At 42.9% G+C, this 23,612-nt stretch overlaps 1 protein-coding gene across 1 annotated transcript in view; it reads left to right on the top strand.

Annotated features, from left to right (window-relative positions):
* The first annotated feature begins 12,499 nt into the window (after positions 1-12,499).
* Tbx19 (T-box transcription factor 19) overlaps positions 12,500-23,612 on the top strand; it is a 22,559-nt gene continuing 11,446 nt past the window's right edge. The window contains exons 1-3 of the mRNA XM_031342304.1: positions 12,500-12,913; positions 20,239-20,503; positions 21,795-21,929. Coding sequence (XP_031198164.1) covers positions 12,717-12,913; positions 20,239-20,503; positions 21,795-21,929 — 597 coding nt within the window. The 5' untranslated portion in view covers positions 12,500-12,716. The remainder of the gene's footprint in view (positions 12,914-20,238; positions 20,504-21,794; positions 21,930-23,612) is intronic.

The following is a 23,612-nucleotide window of genomic DNA, read 5'->3' as shown; positions in this document are numbered from 1 at the left end:
AAAAAAAAAAAAAAAAAAAAAAAAAAAAAGATTGCTTGGGATGGGGGAACTTAAAGTACCTGCCAATTCATTTTTTTTTTGCTTTGAGATACGGTATGTTTTTAGACTAGCGAAGGGGGAACGCGGTGGAGCTTGTTTAATCCCAGTTCACTCAGGGTTGGGTATTCTGCTTTGCGTATTTCCAGCCCTGCGGTGACATAAGAGAGACACTTGAAATTAACTGGTAGTGGAGCCTTCGCTCATACAAGCTGACAACAGAAAGTCAGGGGCTGGCAACTGACAAGGTAGGCTTGGGGATGTACAGATTAACTTTCTGCAGACTGGATGATCTGAAATCAGAGAAAAATAGGCCCAGTAGATAGGAATTCTGTCGAAGATGAGAGGTTAGCCCATGGCATCATAACAAATAATGACATATGCTCTGTACTCAGAATAATGCCACTACATGTGTAGAGTGCATGCCTAGGGTGCATGGAGCCTGGGGTTCAGTCCCTGGAAGTGTATACTGGCCATGGTGATGTATGCCTATTATCCCAGCACTTAGGAGGTAGAGGCAGGAGGATCTAGAGTAGACCCTATCTTTGTTTTTGTTTTTTTTATTTTTTTTGTTTTTTTTTTGTTTTTTTTTGTTTTTAATAAAGTCAAATGAAGTCTGGTGTTTGGGCCAATGCACATGGCTCTATCTATTAAATGTTCAAAAAAAAATTCTTTTTCTAGATTTTTCATTGTGTTTGCTTAACTTGCATATGGCAAGGTAAAAAAACAAAACAAAACAAACAACCTCCCTGAACTCCATCCTTGTAATTCTGATTATGAAGTTGCTAGTTGAGGGTATGCAGAAGCCAATGATGAGAGAGCACTGCCATGCTTGTGTAGGCCCTGGGCACCTGGGCACCTGGGCACCTGGGCACACTCCGCAGGCAAACCAAACCCAAATGCCTGTGGTGGATTTGTATGCCTTCAGAACACTGTACCTGTTCTAATAAAGTGAGCTTTTAAAACACTTGGTTTAAAAAAAAAAAAAAAAAAAGGATAGAATTTTTATAATTACGTAGATATAGTTGATTTTGAGCGCTACTGATTGTATAATTGAATTTTTATATCCAAAAATATATTGTTGAGTACTGCCTTTTCTGTCTTGAGGATCTGGTTCACGTGTTTTCTTTTTACTCACTTCAGAGAGAGAGAGTGTTGTTGGAGAGACCTGCCTCTTCCTTGCACAGCTGTTGTCTTCCTTTTCTTTTCTCCAATAAATGTAGCATCATGATCCTTAACAAACCTAGTGGTGTCTCTTACTCATGTCTGTTTCTCTGGGACTCACTGAACCAAACAACTGTAAGATGGTATCTTAGTGTAGAGTACACATCGTTGGTATGTTTAACCTCCTACCCACCCTCTTCCCCCCATATGCACACACACATAGTTGCTATATTGTCTTTTTCTCAAATGACTTAGAGTTTAACATTGATCTGAGGACCACCATCATCCATGCCCCTCTGACACTGAATACAGTGTGACAGTGACCTCATGCTCCCGCTGCTGTGATCGCCCATCCCCTCAGACCGACAGCCAGCTAAGCCATTCTGTAAGGAAGTTGCTTTCTTGTCGGCTATTCTGTTCTGGCAGTGCTAAAGATAACCAACATACATGACAACACAGTTCTTCAAAAGATCACATTTCATCTATCGAATCCCGAGATGCTAAAATGGGTAAAATGCAGGTAAGATTCGTAAGGTTGCTAGTGAAAAAGAAGTACTCAGAAGATGAGGAGAAATTACCGCTAGGTCCTGGAGAGAGGGGAGAAATTACAGCTAGGTCCTGGAGAGAAGGGAGAAGCGCAAAGAGAAAGATCAGCAGAATAGATGTTCAGATCAGAAACATGGAAAAGCAGTTCAGGGCAGAGTTAGTCAGGACGTAGAAATTCTGAAAAACAAAAGTCAAAGCCAAAAATGTTAGAAATGAAAACCTCCACAAACTGAAACCAAAACGAAAGCTGGAAATACCACAGATTGAACCAAGCAGAAAATGAATGTTGGTGATGGAGCCCAAGACTGAGGAAATACTTCATCTAAACATCAATTAAGAGAAAAACCAGCATGGCTATGATGTCCCATAACTTGGTAAAATCAAGATGCTAAGCTTAAGAATCTATCAGATGGAAGAAGCGAAGGTAAACACTGAAGGCATAGGGATCTATTCAATGAAGTTATAGCAGAAAGTCTCCAAATCTAGAGAAATAGACATCCAAACATAAGAGACATTTAAAAAAAACAAAACAAACAAACAAAAACCCAACAAGGCTGGTGAAATGGCTCAGCAGTTAAGAGCACCGACTGCTCTTCCAAAGGTCCTGAGTTCAAATCCCAGCAACCACATGGTGGCTCACAACCACCCATAATGAGAACTGACGCCCTCTTCTGGTGAGTCTGAAGACAGCTGCAATGTACATATTTATAATAATAAGTAAATATTAAAAAAACCCACAAAACTTTACAGGAGAACCTTCTTCACAATAGTCCAGATAATAAAACCACAAAACAAAAACTAAAAACCCACCCTCAAAGGCAAAGACAGAATAACAGCAGATCCTTGCTTGCAACTGTAAAAGCCAGGAAAATAAACTCTTCAAGCCTAGAAAGTAGGTAACTGAGATTGCTATAGCTGAGGCCACTTGAATGAGAAGTGTCCCTGTAGGCTCCTGTATTTGAAGATGTACTTTGGGGTGCTGTTTGGGGAGGTTACAGAACTTTTCAGTCCTAAAATGTAGGAGGTGGAAAGTTGCTGGAGGAAGTATGTCACTGGGGCAGGCTTTGCGGATGTATAACCATGCTACACTTCCTGTTCTCCCCATTTCTGGTATGTGACTGGCCAGCTTCCTGTCCCTCCTGCCATGCTTTTCCAGCTACGATAGACATCTAGCCCTTTCACACCGTAAGCCAAATAAACTTGTTTAATTGCTCTCGGTTATGGTGTATGGTTATGGAGAAGTAACTATCACACCTTTTTTAAGTGGTGGAAAAATAGGCCATTTCAAGACAAGCACAGTCTAAGGCAGTTCTTGATCACACCAATCCACTGCAGAACCAAATTATAGAAGTGCTGTACACAGAGAAGGAAGAAAGTCTCAACCATGAGAGCACAGGGAAGAAATGAGAGGAACTGGTAAAGGAGAACTTTCAAGGAGTCTGTCATGTTCAACACAGTAAACTAGGAAACACGCCTATAGAGAATAAGGTAGGCCAGGCAGTGGTGGCGCACGCCTTTAATCCCAGCACTTGGGAGGCAGAGGCAGGCGGATTTCTGAGTTCGAGGCCAGCAGAGTCTACAGAGTGAGTTCCAGGACAGCCAGGGCTACACAGAGAAACCCTGTCTCGAAAAACAAAAAAAAACAAAAGAAAAAATTACACCCAACTATTTGTCTCCAAGAAATGAACTACACTGATGGATACTCATCAACTCCAGGTCAAAGGATGGAATGTGTCTATAAAAGAAATAGAAGCCAAAAAGAAGCTGGAGTAGACACAAACCAAAATTAGAAGGGATAAACAAGGCCATTACATATTAATAAAAGGGACCAAGAAATTTTAATAATTATAAGTACATGTGCACCCAGTATTGGAGCTCCTAGTTATATATGAGTGATGGGCATAAAAGATGAGATAGGTCCTAACACATTGATAATGACTTCAATGCTCTAACCTCCAGATGGATAGACCATCCAAACCAAAAATCAAAAGAAACCTCGGAGTTAAACATAGGTTAAATGAATTTTAACAGTACTCTAGAATATGCCAAACAGTAGGTAAAAATATATGCATTCTTCTCAGCAGCCCTAACACAGCATATTCTATAGAACATGCAGCAAATCATAAGATGTAAGATAATCAAAATAATTTATATCATAGAAAAATAAGACTACAAATCAATCGTAAGAGGAACTATAGAACTATACAAATAGAGTAAGCAATAATTTTCTGAGTGACCAGTGGAGCATTGAGGAAATCATGGAGGGAAGTTAAATTCTTAGAATCAAAGGAAAATGAGAGGACAACTTGCCAGAATCTTGGGGATACAGCTAAGGCAGTTCTAAGAGGAAAACTTATAGCAATATATGCTCACATTAAAAATCCAGAAAGAGCTCAGAGAGACAAAAGTCAACTCAAACTCAAAAAACAACAGATGGCAAGGAATACTAAAGGTTAGGGCAGAAGTAATGAAATAATGAAAAGAGAAAAAAACAATATATAGAATCAATCGAACAAAGAGTTGGGTTTTGAAAAAATAAATGGGGTTGACAAACCTTTAGCAAAAAACATGAGAGAGAAAGAGAGAGAAAGAGAAAGAGAGAGAGAAAAAGAGAGTGAGAGTGAGAGAGCCAAATCGATAAAATTAGAGATATAAAGGGAGAGAGAGCAACAGATTCCATGGAAGTATGACCACTTACTTAGTGCTATTTTAAAAACATTTAAAAACAAACCTGGAAAATCTAGAGAAATGAATATATTCTGAGATACACATGACCTACTAAAAGTAAGTCAAGAGGACACCGTAAAAAATTCATAACAGGCAATGCGACCGAAGCAATAATGAGAAGTCTACCCACAAAGAAAAGCCCTCAGAACAGATAGACTCACTGGTGAAATCTGCTATACTTAAGAGAAGAGCGAACTCCAACACTTTACCAACCATTGTATGAAGGAACTGTTCTAAACTCATTCTACACACGATATCATCCTGAGATCAAAGCTAGCTAAGGACACAACAAAAACAAAAACAAATTTTCCTATGAATATACATACAAATTTCTCAATAAACATTTTGCAGATTGAATTCCAGAACACACTAAAACCATCACACACATGATAAAGCTACTTTCATTCTAAGGATGCGAGTTCAACATATAAAGATTGTTGTTTAAGTAGACTGAAGGGCAAAGGTTGCTTGATCATCTCACCCAATGCAGAAAGGGCCTTTGACAAGGTTTGACATCTAATCATTAGAATCCCCCCAAACTAGAAATAGAATGACCATTCTTCAGCATTCTAGCTCCTGATCCACCTCTGGAGTTCTGGGATTAGAGACCTGGCCCACCACCCCTGGCTTCCTTTGTGGTTTTTTTTTTTTAAAGATTTATTTTATTTATTTTATGTGTATGAGTACATGAGTACACTGTAGCTGTACAGATGGCCGTGAGCGATCATGTGTGTGGCTGCTGGGAGTTGAACTCAGGACCTCTGCCAGCCCCGCTTGCTCCCACGTAATTCATTGTAGTTGTCTTCAGACTCACCAGAAGAGGGCGTCCGATCTCTTTACGGGTGCTTGTGAGCCACCATGTGGTTGCTGGGATCCGAACTCAGGACCTTCGGAAGAGCAGTCAGTGCTCTTACCCGCTGAGCCATCTCGCCAGTCCCTCCTTTGTGGTTTTTAGTAGGTTTTTTTTATTATTGCAATTTCTCTAGTTGCTTAGCTTGGTAGTGCTGCCCCTTGCTGGTCTGCTCCTTATACCTATTTGCAAAATATATTCATGGTTGATGCAAATTAAAAATTTGAATATCAGTGTAACATTTAAGTGTTTCTGGTTAGTAAACCTTAGTAAAACCATCCTAACATGCACCTCCAGGCTCTGCTATTCTGCCTGTCTTTTCGTTTACATATCTGTCTACACTGTTTTAAAACTTAACTTCCACCTCCTTCCTTCCTTCCTTCCTCCCTCCCTTCCTTCCTTCCTTCCTTCCTTCCTTTCTTTCTTTCCTTCTTTCTTTCTTTTTTGAGACGGAGTTTTACTGTGTAGTCCTGGCTGTCCTGAACTTGCTCTGTAGACCAGTCTGGCCTTGAACTCACAGAAATACTCCTGCCTCTGCCTTCTGAGTGCTGGGGTTAAAGGCATGCCGATCCACCCCCCATCCTATCTCCGCCACTCCAATAGCAATGAAAACCATGTACTATTGGAGGATTCTATACTGATTACCCTAGATAGCTCTGCATACATCTTTAACACATCCAGGCACTCTATTCTCTAGTCCTTTCTTCTCAGACATTTGGCAGGTTCCATTTTACTTTGACTCCATTACTTCTTCCAGCTTCTTCTTCTTCTTTTATTTTTTAAATTTACTTATTTATTTTATGTATATGAGTACACTGTAGCTGTCTTCAGACACACCAGAAGAGGGCACCAGACCCCATTACAGATGGTTGTGAGCCACCATGTGGTTGCTGGGAATTGAACTCAGGACCTCTGGAAGAGCAGTCAATGCTCTTAACCACTGAGCCATCTCTCCAGCCCCCTCTTCCAGCTTCTATGTGGTTGTTTTCAAGTATTTTCATTCAACACGTACTTAAACCTACTCAGGACTGATGTCACTCAGCACAGTGAATACTTTTCATTGTTCTCTACTCCTTCCGATTCCTCAGATGTTTCATCAGAGATAATTTTCCTTTTGACTGAAGAACATGTCGTATTATTTCCTGTAGTGCAAGTCTTGCTGGTGGCAGATTGTTCTGAAACAAAACAAAACAAAACAAAAAGTTCATTCATTTCTTTAGTATACCACCTAATATAGAGAAGACACTTGAACTATTTGCTGAATAAACGAGAGTATGAATTTGTAAAGGAGTTTGAATGCACAAGCAGCCTACAGACAATTTGTTTTTCTGTATATAAGACTGAAGCATCTTTTGATGCCCCTCAAAGAGCATGTGGCTTTCTTTCCCCCAGTCTCATAATGCCCAGCCTCCACTCGTTTCTTAGTGTGTGTGTGTTTGTGTGTGTGTGTTCTCTGGTTAGCTCCACAAAGGTATAGCAGATGATGATAACAACAACTGTAGGGGACTAAAAGTTCTCTTAGCCTTTTCACCTGGAGGATCAGTTGAATTTATTCCTTCTTTTAAGAATTTGTTTTATGTGTAGAGTCTTTCGCCTACATGCATGCATGTGCATCATACTTGCGAAGTGTCCACAGAGACCAGAAGAGGGCGCTAGGTCCCCTGGATCTGGATTTACAGATGTTTATGAGCTTTTGTGTGAGTGCTAGGAACTGAACACAGGTCCTCTGGAAGAACAGCAAGTGCCCTCACCAGGTGAGCCGTCTGTCTAGTTTCCAATCCCTCTTGTCATTACTAGAGATTACAATGAAGATTTAGAATGCCATTCTCATAGATACGTGGAAACTCAGCACAAAAATAAAATTTTGTGTAATGTTTCTGTTGAAAACTAATAGGCATTCAGGAAACTGATGAATAGTTTTCTGGCCGCTTGCAAAATTTAACCTTTCAGACATGGGAAGGATGCTTTATTGGCATGGGAGGTTATCTAAAAAGGCTCCTATGACATTATATTGGAACTGACCCCAGACACTAATGAAAGGGTAAACCCTCCCCAATGCTAGTAATCCCCGGGCTGTGTGTCAGTGATTAAGAGAGAGAGGTAAGAACAGCTGGCTTTTTGTTCAGTTTAATTCCGTCCATGTACCTGGGTGGGTGTTAATTTCCTGGTGGCGCTGGCTGAGGGAGAAGGAGGTGTTAGGTTTCTGCAGGGACTGAATGTGCAGACGTGGATTCTGCTTGGCGTGTGTCTGGGGAGCAGCACAGTTCAGTGGGGCTCAAGCTTGTGAGCTCAGGTTGCGTTCCTTTTAATTTTTGTCCTTTAAGTTGGACGCAGGGGCCACTATGTGCCTTAGGACATGACAGTACTATCAGGTGTCAGCTACACTGAACACTTTAATTAATGGAACATCACCTCACCACCACTCTCCAACGATGAGCCCTGCTGGGCCTGTGAGACAGAAGTCAGGTAATCAGGCAGAAGACTAACATCACCCTGATTTGACACATCTATCTGTCTGTCTATCATCTATCCGTCCGTCCGTCTGTCTGTCTGTCTGTCTGTCTATCCGTCTATCCGTCTGTCTGTCTGTCTGTCTGTCTATCTGTCTATCCATCTGTCTGTCTGTCTATCTGTCTCTGTATGTATGTATGTATCTATCTATCTATCTATCATCTCTACCCCTCTCTATCATCTATCTATCTATCTATCTATCTATCTATCATCTATCATTATCTATCTATCTATCTATCATCTATCATTATCTATCTATCTATCTATCTATCTATCTATCTATCATCTATCATTATCTATCTATCTATCATCTATCATTATCTATCTATCTATCTATCATCTATCATTATCTATCTATCTATCTATCTATCTATCTATCTATCTACCTACCTATCTATCTTTGCTTATAAAAGAAAGTGTTTGTGATTTCTGATTCCAAAGGGTCAGAGACCATGACCGTCGTGGCAAGGAGCATGGCAGCAGGCAGGCAGGGTGCTGTAGCAGTAGCTGCGTGTTTACATCCTTACCCACAAGTAGGAGGCAGAAAGAGCTAACTGGGAATGGTGTGGGCCTTGGAAACAGGGAGTGTGCTTCAACTTTTAGGCACAAAAAGGGGGGAGGGTTTTTGAACAGGACCCGAGCAGGCCAAACATTGTTAAGGGAGACTTCATGAAGCCAAAAAGCTTCTGTCCAGCAAAGGACATAATCATTGTGTGAAGAAGCTGCTTGCAAATGGGAAAAAGTCTTTTCTAGACTATCTAGAATATATAATGAACTACATACAAAACCCTAAACAACCCAATTTAAAAAACAGGTCATGGAACTAAACAAGAGGGTTTTTATTTTATTTTTTAAAGAAAAATACTAATAGATATTTTTCAAAGTGTTTAAGGCTTTTAATCATTGGGGAAATGCAAATTAAACTTTTTTTTTTTTGAGATTCCATCTTACTCCAGTCACAATGGTTAAGACCCAAAGAACCTAGTGTTCACTGGTGCAAACAGATCCAGCCACTTGGAGGGTTCCCTTAAAGCTAGAACCAGATCTACCACACGATCCAGCTGTACCACTCTTGGGTTCATACCCAAAGGACTCCGTAACCTAATGTAGAGATACTTGTTCACCCATGTCCATTACTGCTCCATTTACAATAGCCAAGAGATAAAAACAGCATAGATGTCAGCTGATGAACGGATAATGAAATGTGGTGTGTTTATACAATGGGATATTATTCAGCCCTTAAAACCATTTGTTTTGTTGTTGTTGTCGCTATTTTAATGGTACTTCTTGTCCACTTTGAATATCCAATCTGAAACTCCTCGATTTTAACAGTCTGTGACTCTGGCTTGATAATCCTGTGTGATTAAAGTGCCCAGTACCATTTCTTCTCAGGGTATGAACGAGGATACCAGTGTGACAGAGAGACTTGGTGTTCTAGGAAAACTGACTAGCTTGTGGCTGTGTCTTGAATTAGATCTTAATATCTCTTTCATATTTTTTTGCTTGCAAAGTAGGGTTGATCACCTTGGATGAAATTAAACTACATTTAGAAACAATTTTATCACAGCAGTAAAAAAAAAAAAAAAAAAAAAAAAAAAAAAAAAAAAAAAAAAAAAAAAAAAAAGATGGAAAGATAGAGACAGAAGGATCCCTGGGCTACAGCTTATTTCACACATATTCAAAATATGACCAATGTGGCCTCATGAGTGAGCCACAGATCCTAGTGGAGACCCTGGCTCAAAACAAAGTGAACAGCTTCAGAAGAGGGACATCTGAGGCGGATCTCTAACCTCCAAGTGCATAAGACACACAGGGACACCCACACAAACATTGACACACATTCGGGCACGTGCATGCACGCACACACACACACATGCATGTGCGCACATAAACATGCACACACATGCACACACAAGCATATTTTTATTTACCAGGTTTCACGGATACAATTGGATTTATATATTTCATTAATAAATATTTCAAGGGGCTGGTGAGATGGCTCAGTGGGTAAGAGCACCAACTGCTCTTCGGAAGGTCACGAGTTCAAATCCCAGCAACCACATGGTGGCTCACAACTACCCTTAATGAAATCTGATGCCCCCTTCTGGTGCATCTGAAGACAGCTACAGTGTACTCATTTATAATAATAAATAAATCTTAAAAAAAAAATCTCAAATAAGAATTAAAAAAAGACTTAATTCTGCTGTTGTTAGAAGAAAGGTAAATCAGTGTCTCTGCTTAATAGGAAAAACAACCCAAAATAAACAAATAAATAGAAAAAAAGAAAAGAAAAATGAGATTATGAAAATTGTGGGTAAATGTATAGAGCCAGAAATAATCATTGCGAGTGAGGTAACCCAGAATCAGAAAAGCAACTGTCACATGTTCTTTCTCAAATGTGCATGCTAACTTTCAGACTTTTGCTATGTGTGTTTAAACTGGAATACACAGAGTTTGGGAAACTAGTAAGGGGCTCAGGGACCCCTCTAGGGAGCAGAGATAGGGTGAGGTGGTATATAGGGGAGGGGGCCGGATGGAACAAGAAGGATTAGGTGAGGAGGAATATGGGAGCAGGGTAGCGGAAGGGGAGTGGGGAGGGACAACTAACATGAAAGACCTTTGAAAAGTGACATGGAAGTCACAATATAGAAGCTTCCTGAAATACATTCATACGGGGAGTTGGAAAGATGGCTCAGTGGTTAAGAGCACTTACTGCTTGTGGTGGTTTGAATGAGCATGGTCCCCATAGACTCCTAGGTTTGAATGTTTGATCCCCAGTTGGTGAGCTATTTGGGAAGGTTAGGAGGTGTGGCCTCTTTCGAGGAGGCGTATCCCTGGGAGCAGGCTTTCAGATCCCTACTTAAACCACACCTTCAGGGTTCCTTTTTATTATGTGAGATGATATATGCTCTGTGGCTCAGGGTGTGGTTATCTTTTGGGTCATTGTATATCCTACCACATTTTTTTTTTCATTATGAATACGTATAGAATTGAAACATCGATTTCCAAATCAAGTGCCACTCTGCTGGAGTCCCCATCTCCCTCAGCGTCTCTGCCTCAGTAAATGGACGGATTCATTCCTGTTAGACTTTGGTTCCCTCCATACCCAGTTCAGCACTGCCCACATTTTCCCCTTCACCAATGCTTTCTACTACTCTACCCTCTAGTAAGTCCTTGCCTGGCCCTAGCCATGGCTAGCATGTTGGGTCCCCTTTTCTGGATACTCTTCTCCCAACTTACCCTGTGTCCTTTCTGTCCTTGTTGAGATGCCGTCTCAAATAAGCCTTTCTACAGCACAGCATCTAATCAGGACCCCCCCCCCCCCCCCCCCCCCCCCCCCACTGCCCCCGACACCAAACCCCCGTCCCACCTTGCACAGGGTTTCCTCCACTACTTCTCCCTTTTGCACAATCTTCATTTTCCTACCATGGTGGATAACCATACCACTACTCCCCGCCCCCCACCCTCCGTCAGATTGGTTGTTCTGCAAAGATATCACTTCTCTATCACTTCTCTGTAGCGCTTAGTAGGTACTCAACCCGTGTTTGTCACTCTCCACATTCAGACTTTCCCCTTAAGCTTTCTGCTTTCATTTTCCCTTTGCTCTGACATCCGTGTTTTCTTTTTATAACAACAAGATAAACCAGCACCCTAGGCTCCCCTGGGGTTGGGGTGTTCCAGTTGTCTTGGTGACCTCCTTCATGGTTTCCACCTTCCTATCCAGCCACGCTGTGCTGTATCTTTAGGAAAAGGAAATGTTTCTAATAATTACATCCTCAGGAAATAGAGGGGATTCACGCTAGAAGGACAGCATTGGCCGTGACTGTCCAAGAAGAGAACCGGACGCCTTTTTGGACCAAGGGTTAGCATCACTCAGCCCAATGATGTTAGGCTGAGTAAAAAGTTGATTCTCACTCTAGAGGCACAGTTTTTCGGTACAAATTGCTTTCCCCCTTCCTTTCCCTAGGACTGAAGATAAGAGAGACTAGGGGACTGGATTCTAGGGAGGGAGGTCAAAGTTCAATGCTCTCCTGTTTGCTGGAAATGAAAAGGACCTTTGAGGTAAGTAGTGTGTGAACGTGGGTGGGTGCAGTCAGTGGGGAGATGGCAGATGAGGTCCCTGGGAGGAAAAAGGAGTCTGTTCTCTTCCTCCTGACTTCAGTTCTTTGAGTATAGCATGCCGAAAAACTTCCTTTATTCTCAGGTCTTGTATCTTGGCACAGAGCCCTCCACCTTCAGCATTGACCGCTCTTGTCTGCGGGGCTTCTGGGTCTGTCCCACTTGCTAGATCGGGGTGGAGGGGAGTTCAGCTGACTACTCTGTCAGGACGGCTCGCCTAGATAGCAAGTTTGTTGCTCCCCCAGCCAGCACCTCCTTTTCTATAGGTGCCACATGCCACGATTTATACACAGACATGATTTAGCTGATTGTTGTGGTCCAGGCCTGGAATAATTTTAATTAACGGGAAAATGGTCCTCAATACACCGATTAGACCTCTTCAGGTACAACAAGATAAAAGCCTGATAATTTGGATGGAGTACCCTTCTTAAACGTCTACTGTAGGCAGGGCAGCCAATGGGAAAGCCAGGCTGACTCCCACCTGATCCAGTGAGTAATTAAGAGAGCGTTTTTTTTTTTTTCTTCTCCACCTCTCCCCCCTCTCCTCCCTGCTCCCCAACTGAGGCTTAACAGGTTGGTGGTATAATTTGGAGACTTTCAGGGGTGTCACACTGGAAGCTTAGCAAGAGCCCAAGGCATCTTATTCTACTCCCAGACATTGAACGGCTGGGGTTGAAAAGCTAGCCAGTGAGGGAAGGAAGGAGCTGGAGGCAAAGAAGGTGGGCAAACGGCTCTCAGCAAAGTTTGAGAGGGTTCTACAGCCATGAGCGAACTGGCCACACAGAAGGCTGGTGAAGGCGCTGTGTCTCGCCTGCTCAATGTGGTGGAAAGTGAGCTTCAGGCAGGGAGGGAGAAGGGAGATCCTACAGAGAAGCAACTTCAGATCATCCTGGAGGATGCTCCCCTCTGGCAGAGATTCAAGGAAGTCACTAATGAAATGATCGTGACCAAGAACGGCAGGTGAGTTTGACTGCAGCCCCCTCGCGCTGGCCTTCGCTTGGCGAGGAAGGTAAGGCACCTTTAGAGTGAAGAGGCCACCACTCTCCGTTCAGAGGCAGCAGGCTCTGAACATCTTAAAGACAGTCTCGGCTGGCTGTTTCTTTGAGATCATCAGAGCAGTGGAAGGTGAAGGCCACCTGTCTTACACACGTATTATATGGGGAATTATTTTGCAGGGGAGCATGCCTCATGCATTGAGGGAAGTGGACTCAACTGGCAGAAACTGGTATTCATTTTTGACTGGCTGTGTCCCCTGGAGCAGACCCGTTCTCAGTCCTGTTCAGATACTGTGAAAGCGGATTTTCTCTGGAGACTGGACAGTTCGTTCTTAAGCACAGCAAACCTGTCAGACGATTTTGACTAGTTGGGGATTGGGATTGAAAGGGCCACATTGCCTGTTTCTGCCTGCTTCCTTGTGCGTGTGGAGGGAGAGTGTTGAGTTTCGGATTGTGTGTTTCACATAGTTAGGAAAGCTGGCGTAGCAACAGGGAATGAAGGTCTAATGCTGGGTCTCAGGAAAGAGAAGTTTTCTTCTTCTCTTCTCCCTGCATAGAGTGGGAATTGCAGATACCGCTCCCTGCTGGCATTTCTCAGATCCTGTGAAGCTTAGCCTGTTAAGGGGCTTTTGAGGGAACATTAAAAACTTGCGCTTAGCAGAGGAGATGCAAATATTTTGAAAGAGACTCTCACTGCCTGCTCATACATCTTTGGGTACCCATGGACGCAAAAGTACCCGAAGGACATTGTCAGTAGTGTTAGCTGAGCCTGGACTCTTATTCTGACACCTTGAGAAAAATTTTGCTTATAGAGAAAAGTTGAAACTAGCTGAACCTCAGGCTGGCTTGAGAAAAAGCTTTCAATTCCTGGTGTCTTAGTTATGAATAAAATACAACAACGAAAGTGAGCTATCCCTGGGAGCCGTTGCATGACAATAATCAGTGTTGTGAGTCAAAGTTATACGGTAAACACGTACATTTTATAAACGGCAATTACAGTAGTGAAGCTAGCAACCTTGTATAAAAGTGACATTTTTTTCTTTCCAAATAGACCCCCATATATGTGTACACATGTGTGTATACATTTATGGCTTTGGATATTTGAAAATTTAATTTCACATGTTTCTTTTCTTGATATAAAATATTTTTAATTTCAAAGGACTACCCCTGAATTCTCAAGTGGACTCGATCCCTCTCAAAGATGAGTGCAGGTATACTTGTGACTTGCAGCTGGTTGTTCGGGGAGCACTCTGCGTGTGCTGGGTCACTGGGTCACCACGCCGGTAGCTACATGCCAATCTAAATAAGTACAACTAATAGATGAAGATATGGCTCAAGTGTTTGAATAAAGGCAGTAGGATTCTTAGAGGCTTTACACAATCCAAACTGATAGTAAATTATATCAGAATGTACCTTTGCCACTTGAAAAGAGTGTTTCTTAACCTTTTTTTTAAACCTCAGCAAAATTTCTTTTGGTATTTAAAGTTTAAAGTTACTTGTGCTTAATATCATTCCTTTTAATTATGTGAATTATGTGCATGTGTATGTGTGTGTGTGTGCGTGTGTGTGTGTATGTGAGCAGTGTACTTGTTCTTCGCTGTGAATGAATTCTTTTTCTTAAACTACCTTACCTCTGCTGAGCTTTCGGGGTCAAGATTTCCCCAGGCGTTGGGCAGCGAGCTTTATGCTTTAGAGGAGGAGGGGCTTTGGGGGAATATAGATGGATGGATGGTACACAGGACCTGCTTTTACTCTCCTTGGGTTTTCAGATTAAGACTTATTTATTTCCTTACCACAGAGTTACCATGTAGCTTTCCAGCTTTATCTTCTTCTCACTCCCCTCTTCCTTCCCCCGTCCCCCATCATCTCTTCTCCATGTCTCCTTATTACCCATTCTTCTCCATTGTGTCTTTTCCAGATTCCTGCCTTCCATGCTGTCTCCCTAGCAGGTGGGTCAGCTGTCCTTCTCCAGGGGAAGCTGCTTTACTGCCTGACCCTGTGCATTACCAACTTGTTTCCAGAACGTTCGTTTAGATCAGTGAGCCAAGCCCTGAACACTTGTATTCAAATGGCTCCCTTTTCTTCTCTTTCTGTCTTGCTCGCATGGCAAATTAAACAACAACAACAACAACAACAACAACAACAACACCCACACTTTTAGCCATTCAGGTTGGATAGGCTTTCAGATGCAGTAGTAACTACAATACTGCCGACCCGTGCTTGCTTTCACTCCATCCTTAGGAATTCATGTTAGGTGACAGAAAACAATTCAATTCTTTCTAAACAGGCAACTTTGTAACTAACTAAAGTAAATTTCCTGTAGCTCTTTCCTTTCCTCCTCCCTCCCTCTCCCACTCCTCCTTTCCCTCTCCCCTCTTTCCTCCTTTCTTCTCTCCCTCCCTCCCTCCCTCCCTCCCTCCCTCTCTTCCTTCCTTACTCCCTTCTTCTTTCTTCCTTTATTTTTTTCCAGTTCTGGGAATTGCTTACACACTAGACAAGTGATATACTATCTATCAAGCTATATCCGCAGTCTTCCTTTGAAGGGTCTCACTAAGTTGCCCAGTCGGGGCTTGAACTTACTTAGAACCCCAGGTTGGCTTTGAGGCATTTCTCATTCTCCAGCCTTCAGAGTAGCTGAGACAGTAGTAGCCTGTGAGCTTAGGCCCAATGCAGTTGTTTTCTTTATCTCTAAATGTTTTCATCTGAGAAGCAAGTGCTGTACTTCATGTATATGTTATGCAGTTATTTGCCTTGTACAAATTTTAAGAATTGGAAACATTTTTCTGACATATCTGGTACCTACTGACCATCATGAATAAGGCAGGGGATACAGAGTTGCAATCTGTTGCTAAGTCGGGGGTGCTAGGGATGCTCCGCTCCAGCTGGCAGCATCCAGTGAGGGCAGCACAAAAGAGAAGAAGCAAAGATTGCACCTCAGGCAGGTTCAGCTCCATGTCTGTGTAGCCTGTGAACTCCTTCCTCTACTTTTTACAATTATAAATTCTATCACCGCTACCTGCATAACCTGCGTCTAACCTGCTGCTGCTGCTTTCTTTCCCTCTGATTTATATGGAACTGCCAGCTGCAGCTGAGCTCATGCCTGCTTACTTTCATGTATTGACATTCATGGGTCATGTGTTTCATAATCATCCAACATACATACACAGGAACACACACATGTGTACACAAGCATACACACACACACACACACACACACACACGCACACGCACACGCACACGCACACGCACACGCACACGCACATGCACACGCACACGCGCACACGCGCGCACACACACGCACACACACACACACACGCACACACACACACACACATGCACACACGCACACACACTTCAATCCCGACAGCTCTAGAGAGTATCTGATGACAGTTACTGTTTGGTGAGCAGAGTGAGGAAGCTGTTTTTGAGCAAGACCTCCTGAATGTTGCCTTGGACTGCCTCTGTTCTTCCCCGCCTTACAAAGCCTGCCTCATCTCTTCCCTTCACTGAAGCCCTTTCTCCTCCAAGCCTCTTTCAGCAAGGCTATCTCCCAAGATTCCTGTTGGTGAAATAAAAAGTGGATAACTAGATTCACAGTGAAACCAAAGCCAGGTTTGTAGGTAAAACTCAACACCCATGACCCATCAGTTGTGGTGTTTAGGGACACATTACTCACTTTGTCATGTTTCCTCTTTCTTCCCTCTCCACAACCCTCTTTTTTTTTTTTTTTTCTTTTGAAGAGACTCTTTCAAGGGTGATCTAAGTGTTGGCCATCTGTGAGTTAGAGGCTGATTTGCCATAGGCTTTTAAACTCCTCAAAGACTCTCAACCCTCTCTGCTTAGTCAAGCTTTGGGGGAAAGTGGAAGGAAAAAATCCGCTTTGGATAGAAGTAGACTTCATCCCTGATAGCAAAGCCCTGCCCTGAGCAATGACTGCCCAGAGCAAGGACTGCCTTGAGCAATGACCTCAGGTATTGGGTGTCTAGATGATGTGTCAAAGGTCATTGTGGGTCAAGATAGAGAAGCGAACAGGGGAGATGAGATGGAAGGAGACTAGCTTGGCTAAGAGAGAGGTCTCATCCAGTTCTTAGACTGTTGGCAAGCTGACAGATTTATTCATTCCACATTTTAATAATAGAGATTAAAATCACATGTGATCATTTGGTTCATTCACATGTTGATCTCAAAACCAAGAATAATAAAGAATAAAGAATAAAGCTCTTGACAAATGAAACACGGAAGGGTATAAAACAGTTGATCATTTAATCACTTTTCATATAGGACCTCCTTCCACACTTCTTGATTTTAATTAACGGCATTACTGTGTGATCTGGTTCATATAATATATTACTCATCCACTCATCAGACAGGGTTGAGAGTCTTAGTGTGTTTAGCATATTCACAGAATTGAGAATCCCTCTCTACAATTGATTTTAGGACATTTTCATTGTCTTCCCCCACCAAAGAGCCCCATATCTGTTAGCCATTAATAACCCACTAGTCCACTTTCTGCCTCTGTAGATTTAGCTATTCTGGTCATGTGATTCTTTGTGAAAATTCTGTTACTTAGCCCACAGTTTTCAAGGTTCCTGTACACTGTAGCACACAGCAGTACTGCAGATCTTTTGTGACCAAATAAAATCCTATCAAATGGATGTAATGTATTTTGCATCTACTTATCACAGTGGATCTGTTTTTATAAAAAAATGCTGCTATGACATATTTGTAGTCACATGTTTCCATATTTCCTGCATACATACAAAGGAGGAGTCAAATTCCAGATTAACTCATAACTCCATGTTTAGGCAGACAGACCACTTTCCAAAGGGACTGTACCATTTGAATCCCTCCACAGTGCTCTGAGAGGGGCTCCAGTCCCTCTCCATCCTCATTTTCTGTTGCCTTGCTTTTCGACTGTAGCTATCCTGGAAGGCACAAAGTGGCATCTTACTTGTATGCTTTTAGGATGGCTAGTGATGCTGAGTATCTACTGTGCAGTCGTGGTTTCTTTACAGTATCAAGTTTATCTCTGACTTTAGAAAGAAGGAAGAAATACATTATGGGTTTCTTCTTCACACAACAGAGCTTCGAGACTAAGAGCAGGTTCCTATATGAAAATACCTATGAGGGCATTTCCTTCTCTTTGCCCCAACAGGTACAGCTTTTTCTTCCAGTCTCTTGGCTGATAGGCTTATTAGAACCTTTGGGCCTTTGTACTAAAACAGGGGCATAGAAACATCTCCTTATGGAGAAGGAAGGCTTAACTGAGGTGTAACTTACTCTAGCCCCTGGGTGCATATGGTAACTACTATCCCTGGATAGCGACCTTGCATTAAATTCCCTTTTTAACGGTAAGTGAGAACTATGCAAAGACTCCCTGTGTTTGATGCCATGCTGTTGTCCTGATGTCACATTGACCACATGAGCAGTTGTATTGCTCTGTTCTGTGTGTAGGGAACAGATATACTTTGCAGAATTTTTTTTCTCTTATTTACAATGACATGCTACTCATGCCATATTCCTCATGGTACATTAGTTCACAAAATGACAATTGTAAGTGTCATGCTTGTGCTATTATCTATCTGTCTGTCTGTCTATCTGTCTATCTATCTATCTATCATCCATTGATCTATCTATCTATCCATCCATCCATCCATTGATCTATCTATCTATCTACCTACATACCTATTTATAGAGGGTCTTCTTATGTTGCCTTGACTGGTCTAGAACTCACTATGTAGACCAGGTTGGTCTTGAACTTGTAGAGATCCACCTGCCTCTGCCTCCCAAATGCGACTGTTCCCTTCACTTCACCACTGCCACTAATAACGAGTGACCACACTCTATTTGTATGTGTGTGTGTGTGTGTGTGTTTATAATATAAAATGAAGTAGAACAAAACAAAAACAAATCCTAAATGTATTGCTGTAGGAGAAGCTCGGGACAAGACGACAGAGACCACTTGAAAACATACCTCCTATGGATACGAAACTTCCCAGCTGTTAGGACGACTTCCTGGGTCTCTCTCTCTATGTCATTTATCTAACGTCCACGTTTACCTTTCTTTGCAAATGACACTTTTGTATTCAGTATCTTCTCTTGTCTACACTGGGCCAGTACTATTAAAATAATTGAAAACATTAAAAATCACAGAGAAGAGAAATAGTTTAATCTGATATCAAGAAATATCTAAGGCTTCTATGAAGGATAAAGGCAAAAGAAATGAGAGCAGGGAAACTGTTACATCACCAGCCTTCCTGGTGACCTGAAAAGGAAGTCATCTCGAGGAGGGGAGTGAAGTGGAACTTTCCAGTCTCAGTCAGGAATATGGGAGGGTAGCGCATTATCTGGTGCATTTTCTGCCCCCGACATTTTATTTGATGCACAGAGTTAGTCTCATTTACTGATGCTCATGTCGCAGCAGGGCAGTTTTATAAAGTTGTAGGGACTCAGTGAGCTGATTCTTGGGAAGCACTTATGATTCCCAGTGAATGCACTAAGAACTAGCAATCTGCCCTTAGACTTACATCCTCCATCTGGCCACTCCTGCTGCCTTCTAGAATCTCCCCTCGGGTCACTTTGGACATTATAAGCACGTGCATTATCAACCCTGCCCCTGGCTGGCAGGAACCACCTTCCTCTGTTCTTTCTTCTGGAAACAGGAAATCTAGAAAGAACCGGGGACTGAGTGATGGCTAATATGAGGATTCTCTGTGTGGGTGCTCAACAAGCAATAGGAACAGAAACCAGAAGTTTAGGTGGATGCAAACGGTGGATCCATATTTATATCACCTCTCCCTGCTCAGCCCGGGCATGGGTGTAGGGAGACTCGGGGAAGTCTGCAGGAGAGGAACTCTAAGTGTTCAGCTGGAATCCCTGTTTCCCCTGGCTTTACCATGCAAACATCCACACACTATCACCATTACTCACAACCAGGCTTCTATGTGAGTCTGGGGAGAGCAGGTCTTTAGCGTTAGGATGCGAGGGAGAAAGTCGCCTGAGAATGTGGCATCTGAGAACTTACTTGTCTGTATGTCCTTCTATGCGAAATGACCACACTGGTGGTCTGCAGATTTTAACAGTCCGAATAGTGCTTTATAGTCAGACCTCAGTGCCAAATGTGTTCCTAAAAAGAGCCTCTGGGAAAAATGGTGCTCTTGGCTGCCGTCTATGTAGCCTCCCTTCCAGAGCATTTCATGGTGGGTCTCCTCAGAGGTGAGCGGCCTCTAGGGCCGGGAGGGGAGGGGTCCTCTAAGATCCCTATGTGGCTGTTTCTCTGACTCCTTTCAGGCGGATGTTCCCTGTCCTGAAGATTAGCGTCACAGGACTGGACCCCAATGCAATGTACTCTCTCCTGTTGGACTTCGTCCCGACCGATAGTCACCGCTGGAAGTATGTCAATGGTGAATGGGTACCGGCAGGCAAGCCAGAGGTCTCCAGCCACAGCTGTGTCTACATTCACCCCGACTCCCCCAACTTTGGGGCTCACTGGATGAAAGCTCCCATCTCCTTTAGCAAAGTGAAGCTGACCAACAAGCTCAATGGAGGTGGGCAGGTACGCCGTGGCCTCCCCACACACCAATCAAGAAATATCAAGGGTGCATTTAGGCAATTAGAGAGGTCCTCACCAGCCTCTTTGTCCACAGAAGCCGGTTATTTCCTGGAGTCCAAATGTAAACAGGAATAAACAGCTCTTAATTGGTGCTTCAGTTTTTAATGGACTTCCCGATGTTAAGAGAACGAGAGTGCACTAGTTTACTTAATCATTGGGCTCTTTTCCGTTTTGTCTTGTGTGTGGTGCTTTTTACCCAGCCCAGGGAGGGAGATGTTTGTGGGTACGGGGGGTTTTGTTTTTCTCTTTCCCCCCACTTTTTTTTTTTTTTGGTATAAGTGGCATGTTGGCAACAGACAAATACCTTAATAAAAAGCTGCTCCTAAATGAAATAATTGCTTCTTCTGCTTGGGCATGATGATAATTATCAATAGAATATTGAATCAGCTTTGTGGTTTTTTTTTTCCCAGAAAAAAAAATAATCCAAACAAACCTTAAATAAGGAAGGTTTTATTTAAAATCTCCAATTAGAGTAAACATGATGTGAAGCCTTCTACCTCTCCTTTTCTGTGTCAGGTTGCAAATCCAGCTCCCTCAGTTAGACTGTTAGTTACTTTATAAAATGCAGACTCTTTGGGGGCTCGGGAGATGGGGGAACAGTCTGCTCTCCCCAGCCCTCATGTTTGGCTTTGTTTGTACTGAGCCTGTTCTCCTTTCTCTTTGTGCGAAGTGGCGGGGATCATGGGAGTTCATAGTTTAGGTGGGAGAAGTAGTGTAATCCCAGGCTTTGTGCAAGCCAGAATGTTCTTTATTAAAATGGAAATTTGAAGGTTAGTTGTTCCTGCCCTGTTAGATCTCACAGCCTCTCTTTCAATAGCCTCTCATTTAAACCATAAAGGGTAAATGGTGTATAACCACCCTCTGGTGTCAGATCTCCCAAGCCTGTAGGTACTGGGATCCCTCATATATGAACAAATATATAATTGAATGGATTGAAACATATATGGTCGTGCTGAACATAGAGGAATCAAGAAAATGGAGGCTTGGATTTAGGTAGATATGGAAAACTTAAGAACAGTTTTTCCTGGTCTGTCTGCTTCTGGCTTCGGTGTGAACATCCATGCAGTGCTTGCTGGGACATCTCCCCACTCATCGGACATAGGATTTCATGGTGTCCCTAGTCTGGGTGGAGTGTTGAGCTTGGGAGGGACCCAAGGTGCTGGCTAGCCAATCATCTGTGACACACCGGGCTTAGCTATGACTTTTAAAACATTTTTTCCCTCCCATTCAACAGATAATGCTGAATTCTCTGCATAAATATGAACCTCAGGTTCACATAGTGCGCGTTGGGGGCGCCCATCGAATGGTCATGAATTGCTCATTCCCTGAAACTCAGTTCATCGCTGTGACTGCCTATCAGAATGAGGAGGTAAATGAGCGTTTGTGTCTGCGCCTGTGAACACGAGTATGTGTCTGTGTGTGTGTGTGCGTGTGTGCCTACACATGTGCACACATCTCCCATTCCCACCCACTGTGTATCGATACGTGTGAATGTTACACGGAAGAGCAGGTCGGAATTGGTTAGGAATCTTTTTATCGCAAGCAAGACTGAACAGAATTTAGAGTTTCGAGGTTTCTGACGCTCAAATCGGTGATAAGGCTGATAAGGTGAGTGGTGTACGTAGAGGCTCCTATGCCTGTCTGTCTGCCAAAGCAAAGGCCCGTATGTTAGTGAGCTTTCTGCCGATACTACAGGTGTAGGAGACAATAAAGAGAAAGGCTTACCTTGCTTAGTGTCCTGGAAGCTCCAGTCTAAGTGCCCCTTTTATTGTTGTGTGTGGGGGAACCTCCCCAAATTCTTTCCAAGGGCGTGTCTCAGTGATCTGAGGACCTCTGACTAAGTCCTATGTCCTCAACCTTCCACCAGCTCCCAGGGGAGCCAAGTCTTCACACATGGGCCTTTTGGGACACCCTCAAGATCCAAACTATAGTGGTACATCAAAAGCAGCCTCTCCTGGAGCCAATGCTACACAGTTGTAGAATGCTATAAAACCGCTGAGTCGTGTCGGAAAATTGGAGCCCCTGTTTTGCCGACCTGTCTGAGAGGAGCGTGGACAGGCAGGGCGGCGGGTAGCTATTCCTTTCTGTCCTGGAGGCTGTGGGGTTCACACGTGCCTCCTCCTGCGGTTTTTATGAGACAATCTGTTCTGCTTGCCAGTTTTCTCTCTCTGAGCCCAGTCAGTTTTTTTTTTTTTTCTTTCTCAGTAACTCGAACATTGACTGAGTTTTTAGAATTCCAAGCCTTGCCTCTCGATTAACCGCTCTGAGTCCATTCCGTTCTCGAGGGGGCTGGTAGCCCTGAGGATCACCAAGAACAACCCACCCGGCAGCACTGGATTCTTTTTGATAAAGCTTAAACATGAAAGATAATATAGGTCTATTTAAAACACACACACACACACAATGATGGATAGCGCAGAGTATGCAAGGTAAAAAATAAGAAATAAAAGGCAAAGTGCATTATTTTTTGCTTTTGGAAGCACATTCTTTATGGAAGCGCTAATGGCCATCGTTAAAGTGTCCCCTCCCCATTTGCCATGATATGTAGGGAGATTTCATATAGAGATTTCTCCACATAAACTGGCTCATCTTGTAAACATTAGCTTGGAAGTTGTTTTCTTCCCTGCCTTAAACAACTCTACAGTCTACAGTGGAAATTAATCAGGCATCTCTTTTTTTTTTCTTCTTACAATACTTCCAGATCTATGACATTTCATGTAAATAGCCTCCTGCCCTCAGCAGAACTTAAGTTTTTCATTTTCTAGTCTATATTACACCACAGTGAACGGGCCTAGGTAATCGACCATGATTTGCTTGTGTAGCAAACACCTAGAGACAGGAGTTCGCCACGTGAGGGGTGCATGTTGAAGACTTTGATAACGATGCCAAGTCTGTACCCCCAGAAGGGCATCTCATTGGCAGCCCTCACCTAGAAGCGACCCCTTTCTCCTTCGCAATCTGATAGGTTAAAAACAGAAACAAAACAGAACAAACAATAACTTCTGACTGCTTTAACTTGGCCCCTCCAGGCCAGAAGGGGAGGGAGGCGGGG

The sequence above is a fragment of the Mastomys coucha genome, unplaced genomic scaffold (assembly GCF_008632895.1).
Source record: "Mastomys coucha isolate ucsf_1 unplaced genomic scaffold, UCSF_Mcou_1 pScaffold1, whole genome shotgun sequence".
Taxonomy (NCBI): Eukaryota; Metazoa; Chordata; class Mammalia; order Rodentia; family Muridae; genus Mastomys; species Mastomys coucha.
This window is presented reverse-complemented; position numbering and strand designations above follow the sequence as displayed.